General features: G+C 37.4%; 3 protein-coding genes across 9 annotated transcripts; all 3 read right to left on the bottom strand.

Annotated features, from left to right (window-relative positions):
* Nucleotides 1–267: 267 nt before the first annotated feature.
* LOC140787055 (probable WRKY transcription factor 53) lies at nt 268–2181 on the bottom strand. The gene is made up of 3 exons (XM_073135805.1): nt 1446–2181; nt 1181–1309; nt 268–1051 (listed from the first exon to the last, which is right to left on the bottom strand). Exons 1-3 carry the CDS (start codon nt 1745–1747, stop codon nt 490–492), a joined length of 993 nt encoding a protein of 330 aa, XP_072991906.1. The 5' UTR covers nt 1748–2181; the 3' UTR covers nt 268–489.
* Nucleotides 2182–5064: 2883 nt separating this feature from the next.
* LOC140786165 (probable polygalacturonase) lies at nt 5065–8891 on the bottom strand. Of its 2 annotated transcripts, none has more exons than XM_073134404.1 (6): nt 8622–8891; nt 7905–8237; nt 7157–7277; nt 6446–6620; nt 5999–6069; nt 5065–5809 (listed from the first exon to the last, which is right to left on the bottom strand). In XM_073134404.1, the coding sequence occupies exons 2-6, from the start codon at nt 8232–8234 to the stop codon at nt 5172–5174; spliced, it is 1335 nt and encodes a 444-aa protein (XP_072990505.1). In that variant the 5' UTR covers nt 8235–8237; nt 8622–8891; the 3' UTR covers nt 5065–5171. The 2 variants fall into 2 exon arrangements, with proteins under 2 accessions (XP_072990505.1, XP_072990506.1); XM_073134405.1 differs by having other exon boundaries at nt 7905–8234; nt 8622–8857.
* A 2059-nt stretch (nt 8892–10950) lies between these two features.
* LOC140786357 (probable protein phosphatase 2C 52) lies at nt 10951–18583 on the bottom strand. Of its 6 annotated transcripts, none has more exons than XR_012108601.1 (9): nt 18444–18545; nt 17791–18030; nt 14897–15024; nt 14714–14812; nt 14456–14614; nt 13441–13527; nt 13013–13104; nt 11785–12412; nt 10951–11249 (listed from the first exon to the last, which is right to left on the bottom strand). XR_012108601.1 is itself a non-coding variant. In XM_073134722.1 (9 exons), the coding sequence occupies exons 2-9, from the start codon at nt 17898–17900 to the stop codon at nt 11085–11087; spliced, it is 915 nt and encodes a 304-aa protein (XP_072990823.1). In that variant the 5' UTR covers nt 17901–18030; nt 18444–18583; the 3' UTR covers nt 10951–11084. The 6 variants fall into 6 exon arrangements, 3 of the variants coding, with proteins under 3 accessions (XP_072990823.1, XP_072990822.1, XP_072990824.1); XR_012108600.1 differs by having other exon boundaries at nt 18311–18451; XM_073134722.1 differs by having other exon boundaries at nt 11785–11859; nt 18444–18583.
* Between the last annotated feature and the right edge of the window lie 2327 nt (nt 18584–20910).

Here is a 20910-nt window from a genome sequence, read left to right as displayed (position 1 = left end):
GTGGGATTTTGGATCTTTTCGGGAACGGAAACCTAGAACCGTTGCCGTTTAGTATGAGTCAGATGCCGGATAAAGTATGTGAAAAGACCGATTTACCCATAAATTAAGTTGGGCCCGGCCCGATTCAACTCGGGCTTCCAACTTCTTTGCATCGAAAGTAACTCAAGACACTTTCTAACCTTATTGCCTGTTTCTTTCTCTAAATTATGGTCAACTGGGCTTGGCACTTTTGTGCTCTTTAAAGATTAACCAATTTTAATACTGAGATTGACACCGTAGCAGTTTTGGATTGCACTGATCTCAATGGACAAGTTGGGAATTGAAAGGAGGGGGGAAATACAACCTTCAGTGAGTGACCTTTGTAATCCACTATAGAAGGGAAAGAATAATAGAAGGACAAATTCCTATCTTCCTTAGTCCTAATTACCCGTCATACTAGAAGTAAACTTGCTATTTCCTTCTTTCTCTCACGTTTTCAGGACTGCTGTATTATGAGAAGAAGCTGGAGGCATCTAGGTGGAAACTAGGATCGAAATCGAGCACGAAATCCATGTCTAGCAGTGGAGAATTGGTGGCTGAAGTTGCGGCGGAGATTACTTCCGTGTGATCAGACTCTAATTTCTGAGCCCCGAGCTTGCCGCCAAAGAAGTTGGACCCCGAGGTTGCTGGCGAGACGAATGAATTCGAGAAGGCTCCCAGGAAGCAGTCGTCCAGCATCGAGGACGAGAAGGTGTTGTTGTTGTTGTTCGGCGTGGAAGGAAATGAGAAGGATGTCGAGCCCCAGTCATGTGGCTCTGTGTCCAAAGACTCGAAGCCTTCAGTTCGAACTGTGAGTCCTGCATGGAAACTCTGGAGCAGGTCCTGGTTCTTGTTCTGGAGCTGCGCCTCTTGCTTCCTAGTTGCTGATTCTGGAATTTGTTGGCGGCTCGGGAGGCACGTGTGATTCCCATTGTAGATGATATCGAACACCGTATGATCCTCGTCGCTCCGCTGCACTTGTTTCGTCGCAGGGCAACCTTGGGTGTTGCGATGAGTGCATCTATAATACCCCCTGAAGTGTTTGTGGAAAAGCAATTCCCTTGGTTAGAGTGAATTGTATGAAAGCTGCATGATTGAGAAACCCTGGCAAAGGAAACTTAATTGGATGATGAATTTCTAGTAGACTAGATTCAATGCTAACCTTGGATGTTTGGCTCCAAGGATATCTTTCTGCCCATATTTCCTCCAGCTATAGCCATCGTCAAGGGGGCCTTCAGCTCCACCCTGTGAGCCAACTCGCACTTGGCTTCTCCATTTGGGCAGAGTCTTCCTGCAAGAACACAGCATCAGAAAGAGGAACCAGGTTAACACCAACTGTCCTGTCTCTTGGAATTAAATCAAGATGGTTGCTTTTCTTTTTTTCTCTCTCTCTCTCTCTCCCTCTCTCTCTCTGAATGAATTAATACCTCTTCTTGCTCATGTCTATGCAGTCTTGATGTTTGAACGCCTGATCGGATACCTCGCTGCGTGGGCTCGTTCCGCTGGATCCCGGAGACTCCGTGGCAGAGAGCAGGTAGGCCGCCTTCCGTTTACGATCCATAGCTATGCTAATGGATTTTCCAATTGAGGATTGTAGCTCTGATACTAAAGGTTTGCATAATTCGACAGGGTGAGACTGATCCAAGTGCACTTCCAGCTGCCTCACTAGCTCCTGGATTTCAGTAAGCCTCGTGACCAGTAGGTCTCTGTTCCTGTCCAAGCTCTCCATTCCGCAGACAAGTAGAGGTTGCTGAATGATGAAGAAGAACAGAGGAAACCGTGAAAACCAACAAAGGAGCTAACTTTGGATGTGGGTGTGGGATGCAAACAAGGGAGGAGAACAACTGCTGGATTGCATGAGCATAGTAAAGATACAGTAGAATATGAATTGATGTGGTTTCTCTTTGCTCACTCTTCAATATCCTCTTCTACTTCTTAAAGCGCTGGAAGCAAGAAAGTAGTACTCGGATTTCAGTGATGGTGGAGGAGAGTTAACAAAGGGGCCGTCCTTATTATAAGGGAAAGGAGTGCGAAGATTACCGCGTTTGAATTTAGCTACTAAATCTCTCTCTCTCTCTCTCTCTCTCTAGACCAGTCTTCGGTCTGTCGAGTGAGAAAAGGAGTGAGAGAGAGAGCACTGCTGTTGACCAATTCTTCATCTTCTTCTCCCTGACTAAATTTTGGGTCTTTTGGCAAAAAAAAAGGCCACATGTGCTTTTAGATGTACAATTTAAAGACCACTTAAAATAAAATAAACAAATAAAAAACTGACGCATTGTTTGCAAATCAACTCTTCTTTTATTCAGGTAGTTTAAAAAGAAAAACCACCAACCGTATGGTCCAAATTGATGGAAGGACATAAAGAGTTCTTAAAACATGTGAGGATAATGGAAGATTTGCGAATTACTCCCCATTTTCTTTTTCTTTTTTCTTTTTGTCTTTTTGTCGTCAGAAACTTTAGAGATTAATTAAGAGAAATGAATGGTAGGTCAGAGAGTTGGAAGATGCTTCAAAGGCTGACCACTGACCAAGAATATTCAAACATCCTCACGCGTTATTTAGAACAAGAGGGAAAGGAGTGACATCATTGGATGGCCCATGGCTTAAGTTTCAATGACCCAATAATTTATGGGCCATTTTCACATAAATCCTATTAATTATAAAAAAAATCTTCCAAATGTCTTCTTTTAATTTTTTTTTTTTATCATTCATAAGCCCGAATGCTAGATATAAGTCGTCTTCAAGCCAAACGTTACTGAAACCTGCTTCAAACCGTTGCATTATCAAACTGTTCTTTCAAGCTAACCGCACTATCGTCATCAACCGAATCGAGTTGAACTCATGACCACCTTAGTCATAAGCAAGGTACCTAACAACTCTACTAGAGTTGGTTGGTCTTCTTTTAATGATTTTAGTAAAAAAGAGAAAATTTGAGGGTAACATAGTAATTATCCCTAGCTCGTAGTTAGATTAAGAAAATATCTCATATTCCACTTAGTGCTAAATACCATCTAAGCATATATATATATATATATATATATATATATATATATATATATATATATATCAAAAGCTATAAAATTTGAGAGGTGAACTAGCTCAACTATTACTATCCTTTAGCATCATCCACAGATTGAGCCATTGAATCAAATATAGATGATAAAAAAAAAAAGACAAATAAATCAAACCAGGAGATACAATGATTCGTAAGGGCAATATATTTTTGGTCGTCCGGTAACTGCCACGGCAGCATACAAAATAAGTGGTCAAACCCTCGTGGGGTGGAATTTTTTAACACTTTAACTTACCTACGCATGTGATGCAAATCCTCTCCAATCCTCACTGTACGAAATCGCTGCGACAGCACATGGCTGCCAGTCGCGGACTGCCAAGTATAAGTATAGGAAGGCGGACTCACACTCACAGTAATTAATAATGATGAAAAAAGAAAAAAAAATATTTTTAACTCCTTCCACTCTTTTTCGTCGATTGTTCGCTTCCACGTAGGCGTGGATTCGGGAAAGGTTCCTCTACGCGGTTTGTTCAAAGACTGTGACAGGGAGGAGATGCATTGGATTTTTTTAATAATAAAAGTGAAAATTAAAACTTTGGTCTAATAAAAAAGATGCTGATAAATGTAGCACACGTTGAGGACTGAGGGTCGTTGGAAGCTTTGAACGAAATAGGAACAACAAAAAAGAGATTCAACTTTCTAACCTAAAAGTGTTCAAGAATATTTATATAATAATTATTATAAAAAAATTGTTTGATAATTAGTATGGCTTGTGGCTGCTTAAAGTTTAAACTAAGCGATTTAGTATATTAAGTAAAATTTAGTGGAGCCTTAGTACCTCTGTATTCAAGAGTTAATTTTTACCCATCTCGTACCTAGCATTCGAACTCTTTAATGATCTAAAAGGAAATAGTTCCATATTTCAAAGTGTTTTAGTTTATAAATTTTACTCCATATATTTATTATGCTGATTAATATCGTCTGAACAACTTGACTAATTATTCTAAATAACGAGTTATAATATACCTAAATTGTGCGCATATAACACTCATCATAAGGAAGATAAATTTATGACTCATATCATGGTCAAAAATATTATAATTTTCACTAAAATTTATCGATATTAATAACCGTAAAACATTATATGCTACTTGCACTCTTTCTATCTCATCTATTGGAAAGAAGGAATTGAATCATCTCGTAAAAGTATTTTGTTTCCTATTTTAAGGATACAAAACATTAGCAACATAACTACACACTAAATAGTCATAGACGTAATTCTAGTAGCTCCACTTATTTTGAACAATTTCTTTTCCTTGTCAACAATTATGGTACCAAATTTTAACAACCTTTGACTCTTCCCTGCCTCATCTAGTGGGCTTATCGAAGTACTTTCAATCATTCGTTATTCTTTCACTTGGCCCCACTTCGAATATGATAATGACCGAATTATATATATATATATATATATATAGAGAGAGAGAGAGAGAGAGAGAGAGAGAGAGAGAGAGAGAGAGATAGGAATCTTTGATTGTTTCAAAGCTTTGTTAGTGGCCTAAATTACATTGCTCAGCGCTGTAATGGAAAAATAAATTGATCCCAAAGATCGTCGAGTTTTTAACCCACATTTTTTTTTTCACCAAATTTATTATCAACTGGGTGGGGTCTAATATACTATAGCACTAACAAAAATATTTATCATCAAATATTTATTTACTTTTTAACTGTTAAAATATTAAATTAAAAAAAATTATATACATAAAATGCTAATCGGTTTAATATTTTACGACCAGATAAAAATACAGATCAAATTTTAATTATGTAATATTTTTATTTACACTATAAGAGAAATCTATAAGGAATTAGATAATACTTTAAGAGCTGAGATGTAATTAACCCTTAATAAAAATGCCAAATATCACAACGAGGACTTCCTATTTATCCTTTAGATTCTTTATTTCGGTTGAACTATATTCTGCTAGTTTATTGCACTAGAATAATTTTCAGTTGAGCCAAATAAGTTGCACTAGAACTAAATAGTAAATCACAAACTTTATTTACTGCATAGTCTAAAACATAAAATCACATGGAAGTCCTTACAGAAGAATAAGAAATTGAGGATTTAAACACATTGAAACTATCAGAGAGCATCTGTACAAAAGCTCGTCCCAGATGTGCTGGTCAATTCGGTGCACGGCGATGGCTGCACTTGAAGAGCACCGCCGCTCACATCCTCGCACTGCCATGGCACTTCCCGCGACCTCACGGGGTTTAGCTTAACATTAGAGAGGCAGATGCGCGTGAATGGCGAGTTCCTAATGCCTTTTATCAATCCTGGCTGCTGGATATCCACACCCCAAACGTTCTTGATCATCAAGCCGTCGACGGCTGGAAGAGCATTTGGATTGTATGCATCGTCGGGGTGGTCTCCAACATCTCCAGCGATGCGCATACCCTTGCGAACATTGCTCAAGGTCACATCCGAGATCGTGATATTTCTAATGTACCCTCCCCTGCCAGAGTTGGTCTTTATGTGAATTCCGAAGCCGGTGTTGTATATGTTAATGTTCTCCACCAAGACGTTCTCGACACCACCAGAGGTTTCGCTTCCAATAGAGAAGCCCGCAAAAGGGGAGGAACCTGTTAAACGTCGAATAGTGATGTCAGAGCTGGGGCGCCCGAAGGCAATGCCGTACTCATCCCAACCGCTCTTTATAGACACCAAATCATCTCCTGTTGAAATGAAGGAATCCTCGATGCAAACATTGGAGCTCGAATCTGCAAAAAGTAATCAACTTTGAGTCAAGAAATATATCTGTCAATAAGAAGCCAACAGCTTTTAATGTGGAAATCAAGGAACATATGCTAGTATGAGTGGAAAAAAGAATTACACAAACAATTAATGAACCAATGTGGAGACTCTTCTATGAACTAAGATCAGCAAAAAGTATATGTTATTAGACGTACCCGGATCAATTCCATCAGTGTTAGGAGAGTCATATGGAGCCAACACAGTCACATTTCTTATTACAACATTGCTGCAAATGGGAAGAGAGGGTTTTAGATGTTGGAAAGAAAAAAGAAACAGGCATGAATGAAAGAAAAGGAGCATGCATGAGATAGCAGATAGAAAAGAGCATGAACGTATTTCTTATTATGTGCAGATCTACTAAAGTATAGATAAACTGTTAAGAGAGAAGATGCAGCGATAAGTGAGCATCTAAGGTAGTACATTTCCTGGATATGTTCAGATGAGCATAGTAGTGCATGATATCTTACCAAGCACTTACTTTGATATTTTTTAATCAAAGGGAAGAGATACAAGTTCACCACACAAGATGGTTCAATGGAATAAAAGAAAGTATAGCTGCTGCAAGAATAAAGTCGAAGTAAAATTCTGTTTCATGTGCTAACCTGCAATAAACAGGATGAATATTCCAAAATGCCGAATCCCGGAAGACAATATTAGAGATGATGATCTCTGAAGAATACATTAGTTCCAATATATTTGGTCTAGTGAAAGATAGTGTTCTCTGCCTCCACATATTCCACCAAACATCACCCTGGCCATCAATTGTTCCATTTTGACCTGTAGAAGTGAAGTAGCCAAAGAAATGAGCATACGCGATTTATCTAGAAGGTCCTTGTTCATGGGCTCATATAGTGAACTAAGTTTAATTAATATTTACTCATGCAATAAGTACATATGATTCAAAACTCAATAAGGCAGCTTCTACCAGTTCAACCATATGTAACTCAAAATCCAGAATTTGATAAGAAGATTCTTTATCTACTGGTGAAGAATATATGCACTAAATTAGAAATCGAGGAGAAACAACTAGCAAGCTAATGTCCTCAGTAATGAGTCTAACCGAGAAGCATCTTCTAACTTCTGGATTATTATAGCATTACTTTGAGCTAAATTGTGACATTCCACTGTTCAACCACATTTATATCAACCAAGCCCTATTACCAAAATTTTAAGTGTCAAATAATATCGGAAATTCTGCTTATAGAGAACAACCATGTATCTTGCTCTTGCTTTTCACAAAGTAATGCAATTACTTACTGGATTCTTGAATATGGCAATGTACCATATCTCGAGACAATAAAAGTGAAAATCACCTGTAATAATTACATCCTGAAGGCCAACCCCATGAATCAGACTCATATATCTGCCACCTGGTAGTTCCCGACCTCTACCATATGAGGGCAGAGGATCAATCAACGGCCAGCTCTCTGTATCCTGCATAATCCAATGGCTCAACAATATGAGATGCTGAGGATATCCAAGAAAATCAACATAAATTTGCATATGAACACAAACACAAATTAATTTACATATGAACTCTTACTACCCTTATGTACAATAGACACCAAAATCAATCCTTAGATGACTGCAAAATATTCTCCTATTTAAGCAGGAAGTATAATTCAAAAACCAATGCATTATCAGAAGGGAGTAGGTAAAAGGGAAGAATATCTTATCTATGATTAGAATCTTGGAACTGGTAATAGCCCCCGACTCTTCAGTAATGAAATGGTAGGTGGAAAAAGAAAAGTAAAACACCGTACCCATATATCAATCAGCAATATCAAACTCAAAAATGCAACTGCTGAAAAGTTTCAGATGGTGCCTTTAAAAGAAGGCTTATCAACTTACAATTTAGTCCACAAGCCCATATCAGAAGTTTTAAAAATAAGCAGCCTGCTTAATAGCTACCAAACATGTAATCCACAGCTAACCTACATGTAGTTTTCTCATTGAAGCAGCGAAGATACCATCTTACATAAAGAATACATTACAAACAAGAGTTGGTAAAAAGGGGCATCCTCTTATCCGTGACTAGATCCTCAAAGGGGCCAATACTACCTGAGCAGCCTTAATGACAGCGCCCCTGGCAAGGAAGAGAGTCATATGGCTGGTGAGATTGAAGGGCCCGGTGAGCCAGACGCCGGGAGGAACATAAAGAAGCACGCCGAGGGGCGACCTTCGCCGCTGGATCCTCGTAATCGCCCTGGCAAATGCCACCGTGTTAAGAGTCTGGCCATCACCAACCGCACCAAAGCTAGTTATCGACATCCACGCCCCTCGTCTCTTCATCGGCACGATCCCAGAGCACGTCTCCCAGTCCGCCGCCTCTGCCACCACCACTATAAGAAGCAGCAGCAAAGCCACTAGGGGCCATTTCCACGGCACCATCTTCTAGAATACAAATTAGAAGAAACCAGGCTTAGGGTTTTGTCGGCAGGAGAAGACCAAACATCAAAATCTAAAGGGAAAGCTCCAAGAGGAGCTTTTAAGGAGAGATTCCTGTCTCCTGAAACGGCAAAAACATGCCTTTTTTTCTCTCTTTTCTTTATCTCTCTTAGCTTTGTCTCTGATCTATGAGCTAGTGAGTGTAGAAATCAACAAGAAACCTCCAAACAGAGGTTTAGGTGGTGATTCCAGATCCCACTAACGGAGCTTTTTCTCCTCTCATTAATCTAAGCACAAGTTTACAAGCCAAGAAGATGCTTCCAAAAGAGAAAATCTAAACTAAACAAGAACAAAAACTTAAGCAAATGCAAACATGAAATCTCCGCTCACCAAGGCTTAAAAGATTGGGAGAAAGAATGGGTTTGTCCCGGAGCCGGTATATCCCTCTCTGGCCTCAAATCTAATGGATCAAAGCAAAAGAAGAGCACCACCGCCACCACTACTGGCCACTTCCACCCACCTTGCTGTAGAGTGGTGGAGCCAAAAGCGAATGTTAAAGAGTGCACATAAATGTACACTATTGTAATGGGCTAAGGAGAGGTGGGCCTTCGGCGATAGGATTCGTCTCTCTCCTCTATTAGCATTTGACCATTTGTTTACTACTCTCTAGGACAAAGAAAAGCTCTTAGGGGAATTACATCGAACAGTTTCAAAGCGAAGCCACATGGGAAGGAATCACACTAGAATTCATGCTGCATTTATGGAATAACATCCCAAGTTAACAAAAGCTCGCCACGACGATACATCTACAGTGATCTACCAAGCGCCCTATTTATTATGTAAACTAAGATCACCACATCTCGTGTATACTCTTCTTAACCGGAGGGGAAGTTACATGACCTTCATAATATCAAAGAACCTGATAACCAAAGCTAAGTTATTACATATAATTGATCAATAATACTTTACATTTTAACCCCTCAACTATCGTTTTATAATGGATAAAAAAGACTCTTTTTGGTGATATCTATAGCAATTTTTTCAAATATTAAACTCTAATAAACTGAGGGAAAAAGGAAGTGAGAATATTTTTATCCATCTTATTAGTTAGCTAATTTTTTTAATAAAATATCTAAGGGAGGGGGGCTTAGAGATGCATATTACTTCTTAATGGATTTGATCAATAAATCTAAGACAAATTAGAGTCTAATAATGCGCGCAAATGGTAGAATTAACAGCTAACTGACGATTAAAATTAAAAATAGGCGTGGATGAGCACTTTTTTAAGTGCTTAATTTTATGTTAATTACTATGAGTAAACTATAATTTACTCGTAAAATCTCTCTCTCTCTCTCTCTCTCTCTCTCTCTCTCAAACGCTGCGAGGCCCACATGTGAGAAGGAATAAGAGGTACAAATCCGGAATAACTTTCAGAATAAGAAAAGGATATATCGCGATAGCAGATGTAGATCTATCTATCTATAAAAACAAAGCATAGTAATCTGTTTTCGGAGTATAATAATAATAATAATATAATTCGTGTTTAATTATGGAGGGGGCGATTGGCCCACTCCCACTACGGAGTGAATGGTGTTGGACGTCGAACAGCGAAATGCGACGTTGACTGGCCGAGTGGAGACAGCCCCCAACCGAGCTGTTGGCATTTAAAAAGGACCGAATAGCTCAGCTGTGGCTGTGGATGATGTTAACATTGATGAGTTTCAACTCCCAACTCAGACTCTCTTCTTATCGTCCACCACCAATGCAAACTTCTGCTATCTAAATTATATCTATCGCGAAGCTAATAAATTTAGCATAAGAGACAATCTTTTCTTGTCTCTTTGGTTACTCTTTTGGCTGCAGAAGTTAGCGGCAAGAAAAAACTTTCAAGTTATTCTTCTCGGGATGGATATTTTTTTTCTTTTTAAGTGGACGAGTACGAGAAAAGTTTTAACGTGTAGAAGATCTATTACTATTTGAATATTTTTTAATAAATCTTTATATAAATTATAAACTAAACGAAAAGATTTAATTCAACTTGACCACTCTACTGCAAGAAATTAGTCATAGGCTGCTTGCAATTCCTTTCACGTCATAGCTTAAGCATGCTTTAGCCAGGCAGAGCCCTACAAGCTTCTGATTAATTAGGTTTCCCATTTCTTTCATGTGCCCTAGAATTTATAAGGAACGGTTTTTATATTTGTTTGTGTACATATCTAAATTAAATATTTATATGTATACTCTTCAGATTTTACATGCATATATTTTAAAACTCTTACTATTTTTTTATATGGATACCCCTTTGAATTTAAATAATTTAGACATTAGAAGACAAAATTATTGTTATTTTAGTTTTCACAAGATATTTTTATCCTTTTCCTATTAAATTATTAAGATCTAGCTTTAAAAATAATATCGGACAGGTATCTATGTATATATTATATGTTTGAGAAATCTAGATGTAAATGTCAACTTTAGAGAGGCATATGAGTAAATAAAGAATTTTTGAAAGGAAATTGATATAATTGAGTGCTCAGAAATACAACTGCTCAATCCAACCAAAAATTTGTTCATGGTCCTACGGCTGCATCTCTGCCAGATTCCTCACAGTTGTCAGGAAAATTTGGAGTTCTCAATGAGAGATGCTAGAGAGAGACAAAAAGAAAAAAGAAAGATTTTGAGATCTAAGTCCAGATGACATGATCAGCAACCAAGCAACTAAGGAAAACAATCCATCGCAAAAGGAGGAGTGTCTGTTTGTCTTTGTAATAAACAAGCAAACGCAAATGGCACATGCGTGGGCTATGATGGCATAAAGTCCAGCTTAAGTTCAAAATATTAGGTATCAAGATGTCAATCCTGATCACCTGTTGGTGAATGAACACCGATTTTGTCATGGTGAAATTTTACAACAATACAAGTAATATTGTCGGCGCTCCCACGTAGATAGGCCGTCTCGGTCAACTTCCGAGCTGCAGCCTCTGGTTCCTCTTCCATGCTAGCAATTGAGACAGCATCCTAATTTCCGAAAGATCAGTTTGGTTAGAAAGATGTATACGTATCAGAAGTAAAAGTATGAAGCAATTACTCTACAAATCATTAAGAAACAGGGAGATAATATAACCACCTTGGTTACTTGCTTTGAAATATCCATGCAGGGTTAAAGATGCAATAGAGCACCATGATCTTTACAATATCAAGAGACAATAATATCACTATTGTGCATAGCGTTTATGAGGTTCTCACATTCATATCTTGATAAACATGCTGGCATGTTGAAGGTATACACAAACAGGATCATTTAATAGTTGTAACCAAATTAAGGCTGCAATGAATGTTTGATAACAAAACCATCAGAAAAGTCAACCAAAGAATCCCATAAAGTGATAATCAATGCAATGATATAAATGTCTCTTAATCAATGTCTAACATCCATGAGGATGGCCACCAAAGCCAGGTCTCGAGATTAAATGGTAGTAAATATATCTATGTACACAAGCACATACATGTGGAATCATGTACCGACTGACACATAAGTTAAAAGAAAACTAACCTCATTAGGCACCACATCCCACAGCCCATCAGTAGCCAGAATCAGACACTCCAATTCCTGATCTATCTCTTGTTCCTGAAATTTTTTTTTTGAAGAAAGGTGACCTGTTTGTGCCTTTGTGGCTCATCATAGAGATCATCTTCACTCATGATAAGTAAATTCCATACATCTCAGACTATGTAAGTAACATTCGAGTAATGAAATATAACATAGACTGTCAGAAATTGCTTTTCTTGATGCATAATAAGGTGTAGAAATGACCAAATTTACTAATAAGCAGATACACTGTCGAATCGTCAAATTCATATACCTTTTCTCTCACCTAGCTCAATACCAGTGTACAGATCTTTGAAGAGTTTATAATGCATCCTAAATATTTATTTCTATGGAATTGGAACTGAGCTTTAGTAGAGTCAATTCAAAGCAAAGCCAAGTAAAACAGGTTGAAAAGGAAAAGTAGTTGCAAATAAAATTCTCTCAACAGCAGTAAAATTCTGATGGATCATGTTGTTAAAATGAAAACATGGGTTGGTTCATGAACTAGGAATATTTTACGCTGATAAATGCCTCAACTACTTATCTGGCAGACAATGAATTGATGCAGTTGCTGGTCTGAAGAGACCGGTTCCTAGCATATAAAAATGATTAAACATCAATATGAAAACATATATATGAATCAACACAATCACACACATACACTGCAAAAGGGCACATGGCCATACATTTTCACCTCTGTTTAAAGAAACCAACCTCCTCAATTCTTAATAACCAATGCTCCCGAAAATTTATTTAGTGATACTTCTCTTTTGGGAATTTACATATACAACATTACGTAATCGAATGTCTACTTCCGCAGAATCAGTATACACTACAGGTATAGAGGTAAAAGTATGCATTAAAAGTAATGTTTTTTTTATCCATCTAATAGAATATGAAGCATGAAATGTTTCTACTGTACTAAGGTCTTATGATCTCATTCCTTGAGCAATCCTATCCTTTAAATGAGTGGCTAACAAGCAACTCAGGCCCAGCTTAAAACTAAAGAGCAAGTTCAAGCATGGCTCATTTTAAATGAGCCAAATTGAGCTTATCCTTACTAGCTCAAGCTTGGCTGATTTTCACAACTAGTACTTATCAAACAGTGAGAGAATCCTGCAATCATCCAATTTTCAAAGTTGAGAAGACAAGATGAAGAAACATAGGCAAGTGCCTTGGTGTGGTAAGGTACCTGAATCTCAGGTTCTGCAACAACAAACTGTTTCAAAAGGCGGTTACCAAATGCCCGGGACATCGCTAGTACACCCCCTACCCTCCATGTACCTGTAAGACCAAGATTCCACAATCAATTAAAAGATTAATCCTGTCCTCTCCAACAAACGGACCATCCTGCAAGGAAGAAAAAAAACTGGGAAAACTATACGTGCATCAGCACTAATAGAGTTTAACCATACGACTAAACATGTCGAATTGATTAACATCGAACTATTCTATACATGGAAAAAAGAACAATTAATGCACCATTTATACTCATAAAAGTACATATTTGGAACACGAAATCCATATACTGATTTATGCAGTTAGCATTAAGAAACCTAGTACGGATGTTACTTGGAGATGCACATTCAATTAACTAACTGCGTGAAATAAGATAATTACCAGCCCACATAACAATTCCTCCAGCATTCTCAATTCTCTTACGCTCATCGCTTCTATTTGGTTTGTGATCATCTGAGAGTGCAATTGCTACAAGCAAGAAGGCGACGTTAGCTGTTAGCTCACTAACTAGACAACAATAACATCAGATGCAGTGCCTCTAAGAGTTACCAGGTGAACGACACACAGAGCATGTAGGGAATTGAAGAGTGGAATTCAAGAGTAGGAAAATCAACATGCAAAAGGCATATTTACTCCCAGGCAAGCATATGAAACTTTGCTGCAAATGGAAACAGGGATGGGAATGCAGAATTACAGTATTCAACTCTCTTCTCTCCGATACCTCCTTACTCCTTAGTTAATCACCAATATTTTATTTGTAAGAACTCAATTTTCAGTTTAAAGTTTATGTTCTCAGTAAAAATCAGCCTAAGTGCCAACCCTAGAACTTAAACTGCCAGTTTGTTTTCCGCAATCCTTAAGGGCATATGATACATGTGAGATGCAATGCTGGTTATTACAGGTAAATGTCATGAATATGTACAAGAGAACCTCCACAGAGCGATAAGTCATGAAAGGATTGTTACAATATTTTCTTTTACAAAAGAACACAACAAACACGAAAAATCTAAGAGACAAAAGGAAGAAGATCTGTCCATTATTGTTACTGTTCTTGATGAGCAGTTCAAAGTTATGTATATTCATGCCCAACATATTGGTCAATTTGCATCATAACCTCAATCTAGATGATGCCGCTATGGAAACAGTGAGTAATCTGTTCTCTACTCTCAATCCCTTAATAGTTGTTTTGTGCATCACAAGCCATGTGACAAATGTGTGAAGTTCTTGACAATTATCACTGGTGTCAAGCTCACTGATAAAGCAAAAGGGTTGGACTTAAAATAGTGAAAGTGGTACACCAGTTCCAAAGCTAATACTGTCACCAATCACAACTCAGTATATAATACACTCTTCACAAAACAGAAACTCTATTATTGCATCCTACAAGTCAAAGCACCTTTTCCTGCCTTTGATATTACAGTCCGTGAATCTCCAACATTTGCCACAAATAGATGGCTTCCAACCAGAACTGCTGTTGATGCTGTCGAACCATCATCTCTCAAAGTATTTTGTTCAGAATCCAGAAAGTCTGAATCAGTTTTTTGATAGGTTTCACCTGCAGATTTCCATGAGTAACGTGTGTTCAGTAAATTATAAACTGGAGTAAAAAAAATTGATGACATGTTTAAAACCAATAAGGTAGAGTTCAAAGTACTTATGGCCAGTTTTGTGTCTGTCATAAAATGTGGATGCTTAATGAGGTTCTCGAATAAGTGCTCTTTTAAATACTCGGCAGCACGTGAGCCACCATGACCTGCCATACCAAATCTTCAAAACTGATGTAATGTAATTGTTTTTCACTTTTTCATACAAAAAGTTAATGGAAGAAGTTACGGACCATCGAATATTCCAAAAAGACTAATGTTTTCTCCATCAATTTTCGATGACTTTACATCGTAGAAGTCCTCCATGCTAGCCCTCTTTCCCCTGAAGCTTGAATATCCACAACTCAAACTTCTGTCCTCACTGCAAGTAGTCAATTGAATATATGAAGCTAAGTGTCTAAACCTTAAGATGAAAAATGGATAGATAGACATTCTAAATAAGTTTTTATTATGCGGAGGATACTTTAATGCCAAAAGAACTGCAAACTCTGATAATCCTTGGTGGTCTAAGTTGGAAACTTAATAGAATTTCATGAGAAAGGAACAAGGATAAACACTTTTACTTCAAGATTTATTAAGAACATTTTAAGACAATAAACGAAGCACAGAATTGCCATGGCTTGATCCAACTCCTCAAGGCAATCAATCCAATTCTATATATACCTAACTCACTAACCCGGCTAGATATGTGTTGAGACACCAGCCACTTTGAATAACTACATTTGAGCAAAGAGGAGAGTAAATCAAAGAAACAGCAGGAGCTGATAAGAGACAAGATTGGGCAAAGGGATGACCACGAGATTGCTATGAAATGAGTTTAGGATCTGGAGATTTAGTAAGCACTTTCGAACATTGGCGTCAATATATCAAACCAATAACAGCTCTCTTTAAATATTAGCTACTCTTCATAGTTTCCATAGGCAACTGAATATAGTTCTTTCCTACAATGACGATTAACAATGCAGCAGATACAAATATAGTTTTCCAGGACCTCCAATCATGTAGCTTAGCTACTTGTATGAACTTGAAGAGGACATGTCCTAAGATCCTAAAAGATACAAGTGAGCTTCTGAAATTATTGAACTGTCAGGAACTCAGGATGTGATGTCAGTTAGCTGCTACTAAATCAATTAATCAAACTTAAAGGAAGATACAACCATTTCAAGTAAAAAGAGAAAGAATAACTCTTGTAAAACGCCGTGCAATAAGTGAAAAAGAGAAAGAATAACTCTAATATAAAAGCCATGCAATAAGTGATCGTGTAAAGTTTCCTGCTTTGATCGCTCCATACGAATTTACTAGGTCCACAATTCCATGCTTAACCTGCTTTGTACTCCTGTATTTGATTCATTTTATGATACCTTCTTCATGTTCTGTTTACTAACCGAAGAAGTATATCTCATCAATAATTAATGATTTGCATCTTCAGTTAGTGTCCAAAAATGTTGCATCCCTGTACAACGTTTGGATAACTAAAGTAGTTTCTCATTAATTATCCACATTTTTAGTTATTGTCTGACATTGTTACCTTCTTGCTACACTGTTAGCATAACTAAAGGAGCATATCTCATTGATTACATGCACTTTTTTTCAGGCCAAAAGTGTTACTTTCATTGGCTACAACAATATCATGACCATATCTATCTTGACAACATAATTTGATTCACGAGCTACTATCTGGCACATTCTATTGCAACACTTGCTCAGTATAGAAACCTTCCTAACTTTTTCTTAGAACTTTCTTATTCATGTGTCATGATACAACAATCACAAAATCCTAAATTAGATTTCTCATATTGGAACAGCTGATTAAGATGCTTTGTTAAGATTGTGACTTCAAGCTGGATACTTCCCAATTAATGATATGATACTGCCCTCAAAAGACTCCCAAAAGCTGGCAGGCTTATGCCCATGCTTCTTTCCTTTAAATAATTGGAATTATTCAGAGTACAAATGACAATTCTTTGCAAACAACCATTAGATGGGCATCCCAGCAGAAGAGGCTCTTGTGGAACGGAGCTTGGGAGGCAAGATGCATACAATGTTGCTACTACCAGAGTCCGTTTGCTTGACTCCGACCTATGACTTTTTGATTCAGGTTTCAGAGTTTATGATGTGCTCCTTAGTTGTGGACCAGGAAAGAAAGAGGAAGTGTACACGTTCATGTAGCATAGTACTTCAGTAATACAGCACATCATACATACATTAAAAGATGTCCTCTCAACTTTCAGGAAAAAAATAGAGACCAGAAGCCAACTACATGTTTTATATGAAATTACAATCAGGTCTTTATGGAAATAAAAGTGGGAATAAAAATCTTAGCTGTATACTTTCCAGCATGGATATTTCGATATATAAGAAATTTCAAAGCCAATAGTCCACATTTAATTAATTCATCAAACATGCAATTGACCGGTCCTTGATTAGCAACTTGGGTCTTTCCCGCATGATCAATAACCAGATGTTAAAAGCCGTAGCATAAAGATAAAAATCATCAGGTGCCATAGCCATCATCACTTTTATGATTTTATCTTTATGTTTGAACTCCAGTACCACTGTAGGTAATTGTTGCTTCATCTAACCTGCCAATTCATTGATGACTTGATGCTAAGCTTGAGAAATACTCACCTTGTAGATAGAATTTAAATATTTAATCAACCTCTCCCCTCTTCATGGCAATTGGTCATTTTTCCATCTATCACTTATTCTGTTATTCATATTTGGCAGGTTGTTACAGCAAGTCTCTTCACTCGGACTTTCCAAAATTGTACTTACAGTAATGCATGTTCGCAATTGCCCTCCAGGAAACACCAATTTTACATATTTATAGATTTTAGAATAGAACTGGTGTCATCATGCAATGGTACCAGAATAATATAACAAGTCACATTACATCAACATTGCTTTGTAGGCCACAAAATATTGGTGCAGGAAACATTATATCTCACTAAAACTAACTGAATACCAGACTACGTGATCGCGCACTAATGATCATTCTAACAATAATGGAAGCAAGTTAACATAAATTCAAGAAATAATCCCATGTCTGCATGATGTAATTACAATAATAAGCAATCTACAAACAAGACTAGAAGCTCCAATTCTACTCTCATTATAAAGTTATTACCTTTCCCATCCCCCACTTGTATATCCACCATCATCCACCTGATCCTTCTCACGTACCGCATCGGCGACGGCTCCAGGTGGATCCGCCGGCGCCCCCGAATCTACCATCATCTTCTCCGCGCCCTCTGAACCTTACTCCCACTTCTTATCCAGATCCCTCTGCGATCCCCCAGCTTCGTGCTCCAACAACGAATTTCCTTAACCCACCATACAAAACCACCTAATTTCTACCAAATACAGCCTACAATCTCCACAAATTTCATTCCATTATAATCAATGAAACAAAAGCCAATGACGCAGTCCGACACAAAGAGAACTACTAGGAGAACGAAGGGAAAAAAAAAATCCTTTACTAATCTGAAACCCAAAACATCCAGGATAAAAAAAAACTTTAAACCGATCCACCGATCTTTATACCGACTCGGAAACAAGACGAAGATTTTTCGGAAGAAAAAAAAAAAAAAACTTCGATCGAGGGAAGCGTAGAAGAAAAGCTCGATTCAAATCGAACCATCGCAGACCTCTGCGACGAGCCAACCGAGAAGCGATCACGAAGGGCCAGCTCCGGCTCGGTGATCCAAGCTAGAGAGAGATGAAGTTCCTCAAGAAATAGAGAGAGAGAGAGAGAGAGAGAGGGGGGGGGGGGGGCGTTACGCTGTGGTGGGGTGGCACGAGAAGAGGGCGAGAACGTGGCACGGTGGCAGTGGCATGCGTCCAATCTCTCGTGACTCGTGAGTCCTTCCTCCTCTTTCCCACAGACCGATATATCGCTTATCTGGCCGATATATCGTCCCGGAGCTGATGATATCGACCTTGGCGTCATTTATCTAGCTTAGCCTTAGCTCTCAACCTTTTTGAGTCGCAGATTACATTTCACCCCCTCTGTCTTTCACTATTTACAAGTCCAACCGTGTGATTCACTGTTTAGAAATGTTAAATCTATTTCTTATTTTCACGCACTCATTAACTCATTACACTATAAAAGATCTCTTTATTAGTAATTCATTAAATAAATAAATAACATACGTAATCAATGTTTGAAGTGGATAATATCAAGAAGGGATTCATTCCAAATCAAATTAGTACTTTTTAACCTCACCGAGCCGACCTCCAGCTCGAAACGAGCTCATCTATGTCGGATTCGGGCCCATTTTGGGTAAGCATCACTCGTACCAAAACTTTTCCTCTTTTCCTCTTTTAGGAAAAGTAGGAGTCACGTGGTACACTATGAATCTCTGACTTACTACTTTAAGTGATTATATATATATATATATATATATGTATATATTAATTGTTCATATGCGGGAAAGCGGGTATAAACTTGATAAATAGTTAAACTTAGACTTCTTTAAATTTTAACTAAGACTTTAAGTTACGTGCGTCGTCGAATAATTACTCCGAACTAAACGCGGTTGCTCTTCTAAATAAATTGCACCGTTAAGTCCTCATTAAACCAAACAACTAACCCACCAAATTATTTTCTTCACAATAATTATTTAGAGTTGAAATTAATATCATAAGTTCACAAGTCATGGAGCACACTACCTTAGGGATCATATACATTAGAGAAGATGAGATTCTTCCATCTACAATTGAAATAGAAAAATAAATGCTCCAAGAACAGCCACTCCCACGGGAAGATTAAACACGAGCAAGGGAGGAGCACAATGCCATAACTCGAGCTAGAGATTCGGACGGTGCTGGCTCGGAGTCGAGCACCTAGCATGCACGTCGGCAAGACATCACCGCGACAAATCGACCGTCATCTTGGCAAGATAGGCAGAGGCCGAGGAGAGACCTCCTTGATCAACACCATACTGACCAAAATTGGCAAAATCCAATTAGGTGAAGATATATGCTAAGTAATATAAGGTTGGCTAGCTTCGTAGTAGAGAGAAAATATATGCCTTTCCTCTGTTCAGATAAAGGGAAGCAAAGGTACGAGAAAAAGGAAAGAGAAAAGCCTAAAATGGGAGAAGAGGCCACTCCTCTCTGCTAGCCAAAGCTAGAGGAGGGCAGAGAGATTAATAACCGATGAGACACTCTACTAGGTTTTTACTACGAACCCTACGAGATTTTAATTAATTATAATTTATTTTTATTATCATTCACACTTTACCATATAAATATTTACTAGTAAATTCCTATATCGTACTCCTAATGTTTTTTTTTTATAAAAAATTAATTTTAGTTTGACTTTGCGATCCTCTGATGATTCGGCAGAGGAAAAAAAGAGCAGTCAGCCAGTCAATAGGCAATGAACAAAAGAGAACACTTGTCAGATAACAGTTAAGTCAACAGAAGTCAACCAACTTAAAGTGTTAGAATTATTCGATAGGCACTTCCTAAAAAAATAAAGTTGGATAACAATTAGACTAATCTTTTATCCTACACGAGTTTAGACTAGTCAAATCACCAATTAGAAACGTCCACGCCTCAACTTACGTGAGGAATTTTAATTTAAAAGAAAAAGTTAGGTAAGAAGCAAAATTTATTATTCGATTTGAATATCGAGTAACATCGCAGTAGACTGGTAGTTTAATTTGTATGAACTCCACGTGGCCAGAAATGGAAGCATCTCATTGATTCATAGTAAAGCATATTAAATTTCGGCATATAAATGTAGTTTATTTATCTGGATATATTTGTTAATAATTGTATAAAAATTTTATAAAAGGGGACATTTGCCAAAACCCCCCTACATTTCTACAAACCCATAACCTTTTGTTGAAAATGTCTAATTAACAAGTGGTGCAATGGTACTTACTCCTCAACTTTTAATAAAGTGTAAAAAAAAAATACTTAAATAAAAATATAAATATTAAAGAGAAAGTTTAGGATAACTTAGGATGCAAAATAAAAATTTAGGACGTAAAGTAATTTTTATTTAAATTGATAATAAGTTTTAACACAAATATTGTTAACTCTTGATAGAAAACTTAATAGCCGTAATTTAGTCAAAGTTATCCGAGGGCAGGCATAGTATAAAATAAAGTTAAAAGATAAAATAATTTTAGTTCAAAGAACTGTTATAATATATGTATATAACTCTGGAGAAACCAATAAAATAAAATTGAAACTATAAAAAGTTTATAATACAGGGGATAGTTTGTAAAAGTTC

This window comes from Typha latifolia, chromosome 4 (genome assembly GCF_019914945.1).
Source record: "Typha latifolia isolate L0001 chromosome 4, TyphaL0001v2, whole genome shotgun sequence".
Lineage (NCBI taxonomy): Eukaryota > Viridiplantae > Streptophyta > Magnoliopsida > Poales > Typhaceae > Typha > Typha latifolia.
The sequence above is the reverse complement of the archived record's forward strand: the minus strand, read 5'-3'. Positions and strand labels throughout refer to the sequence as shown.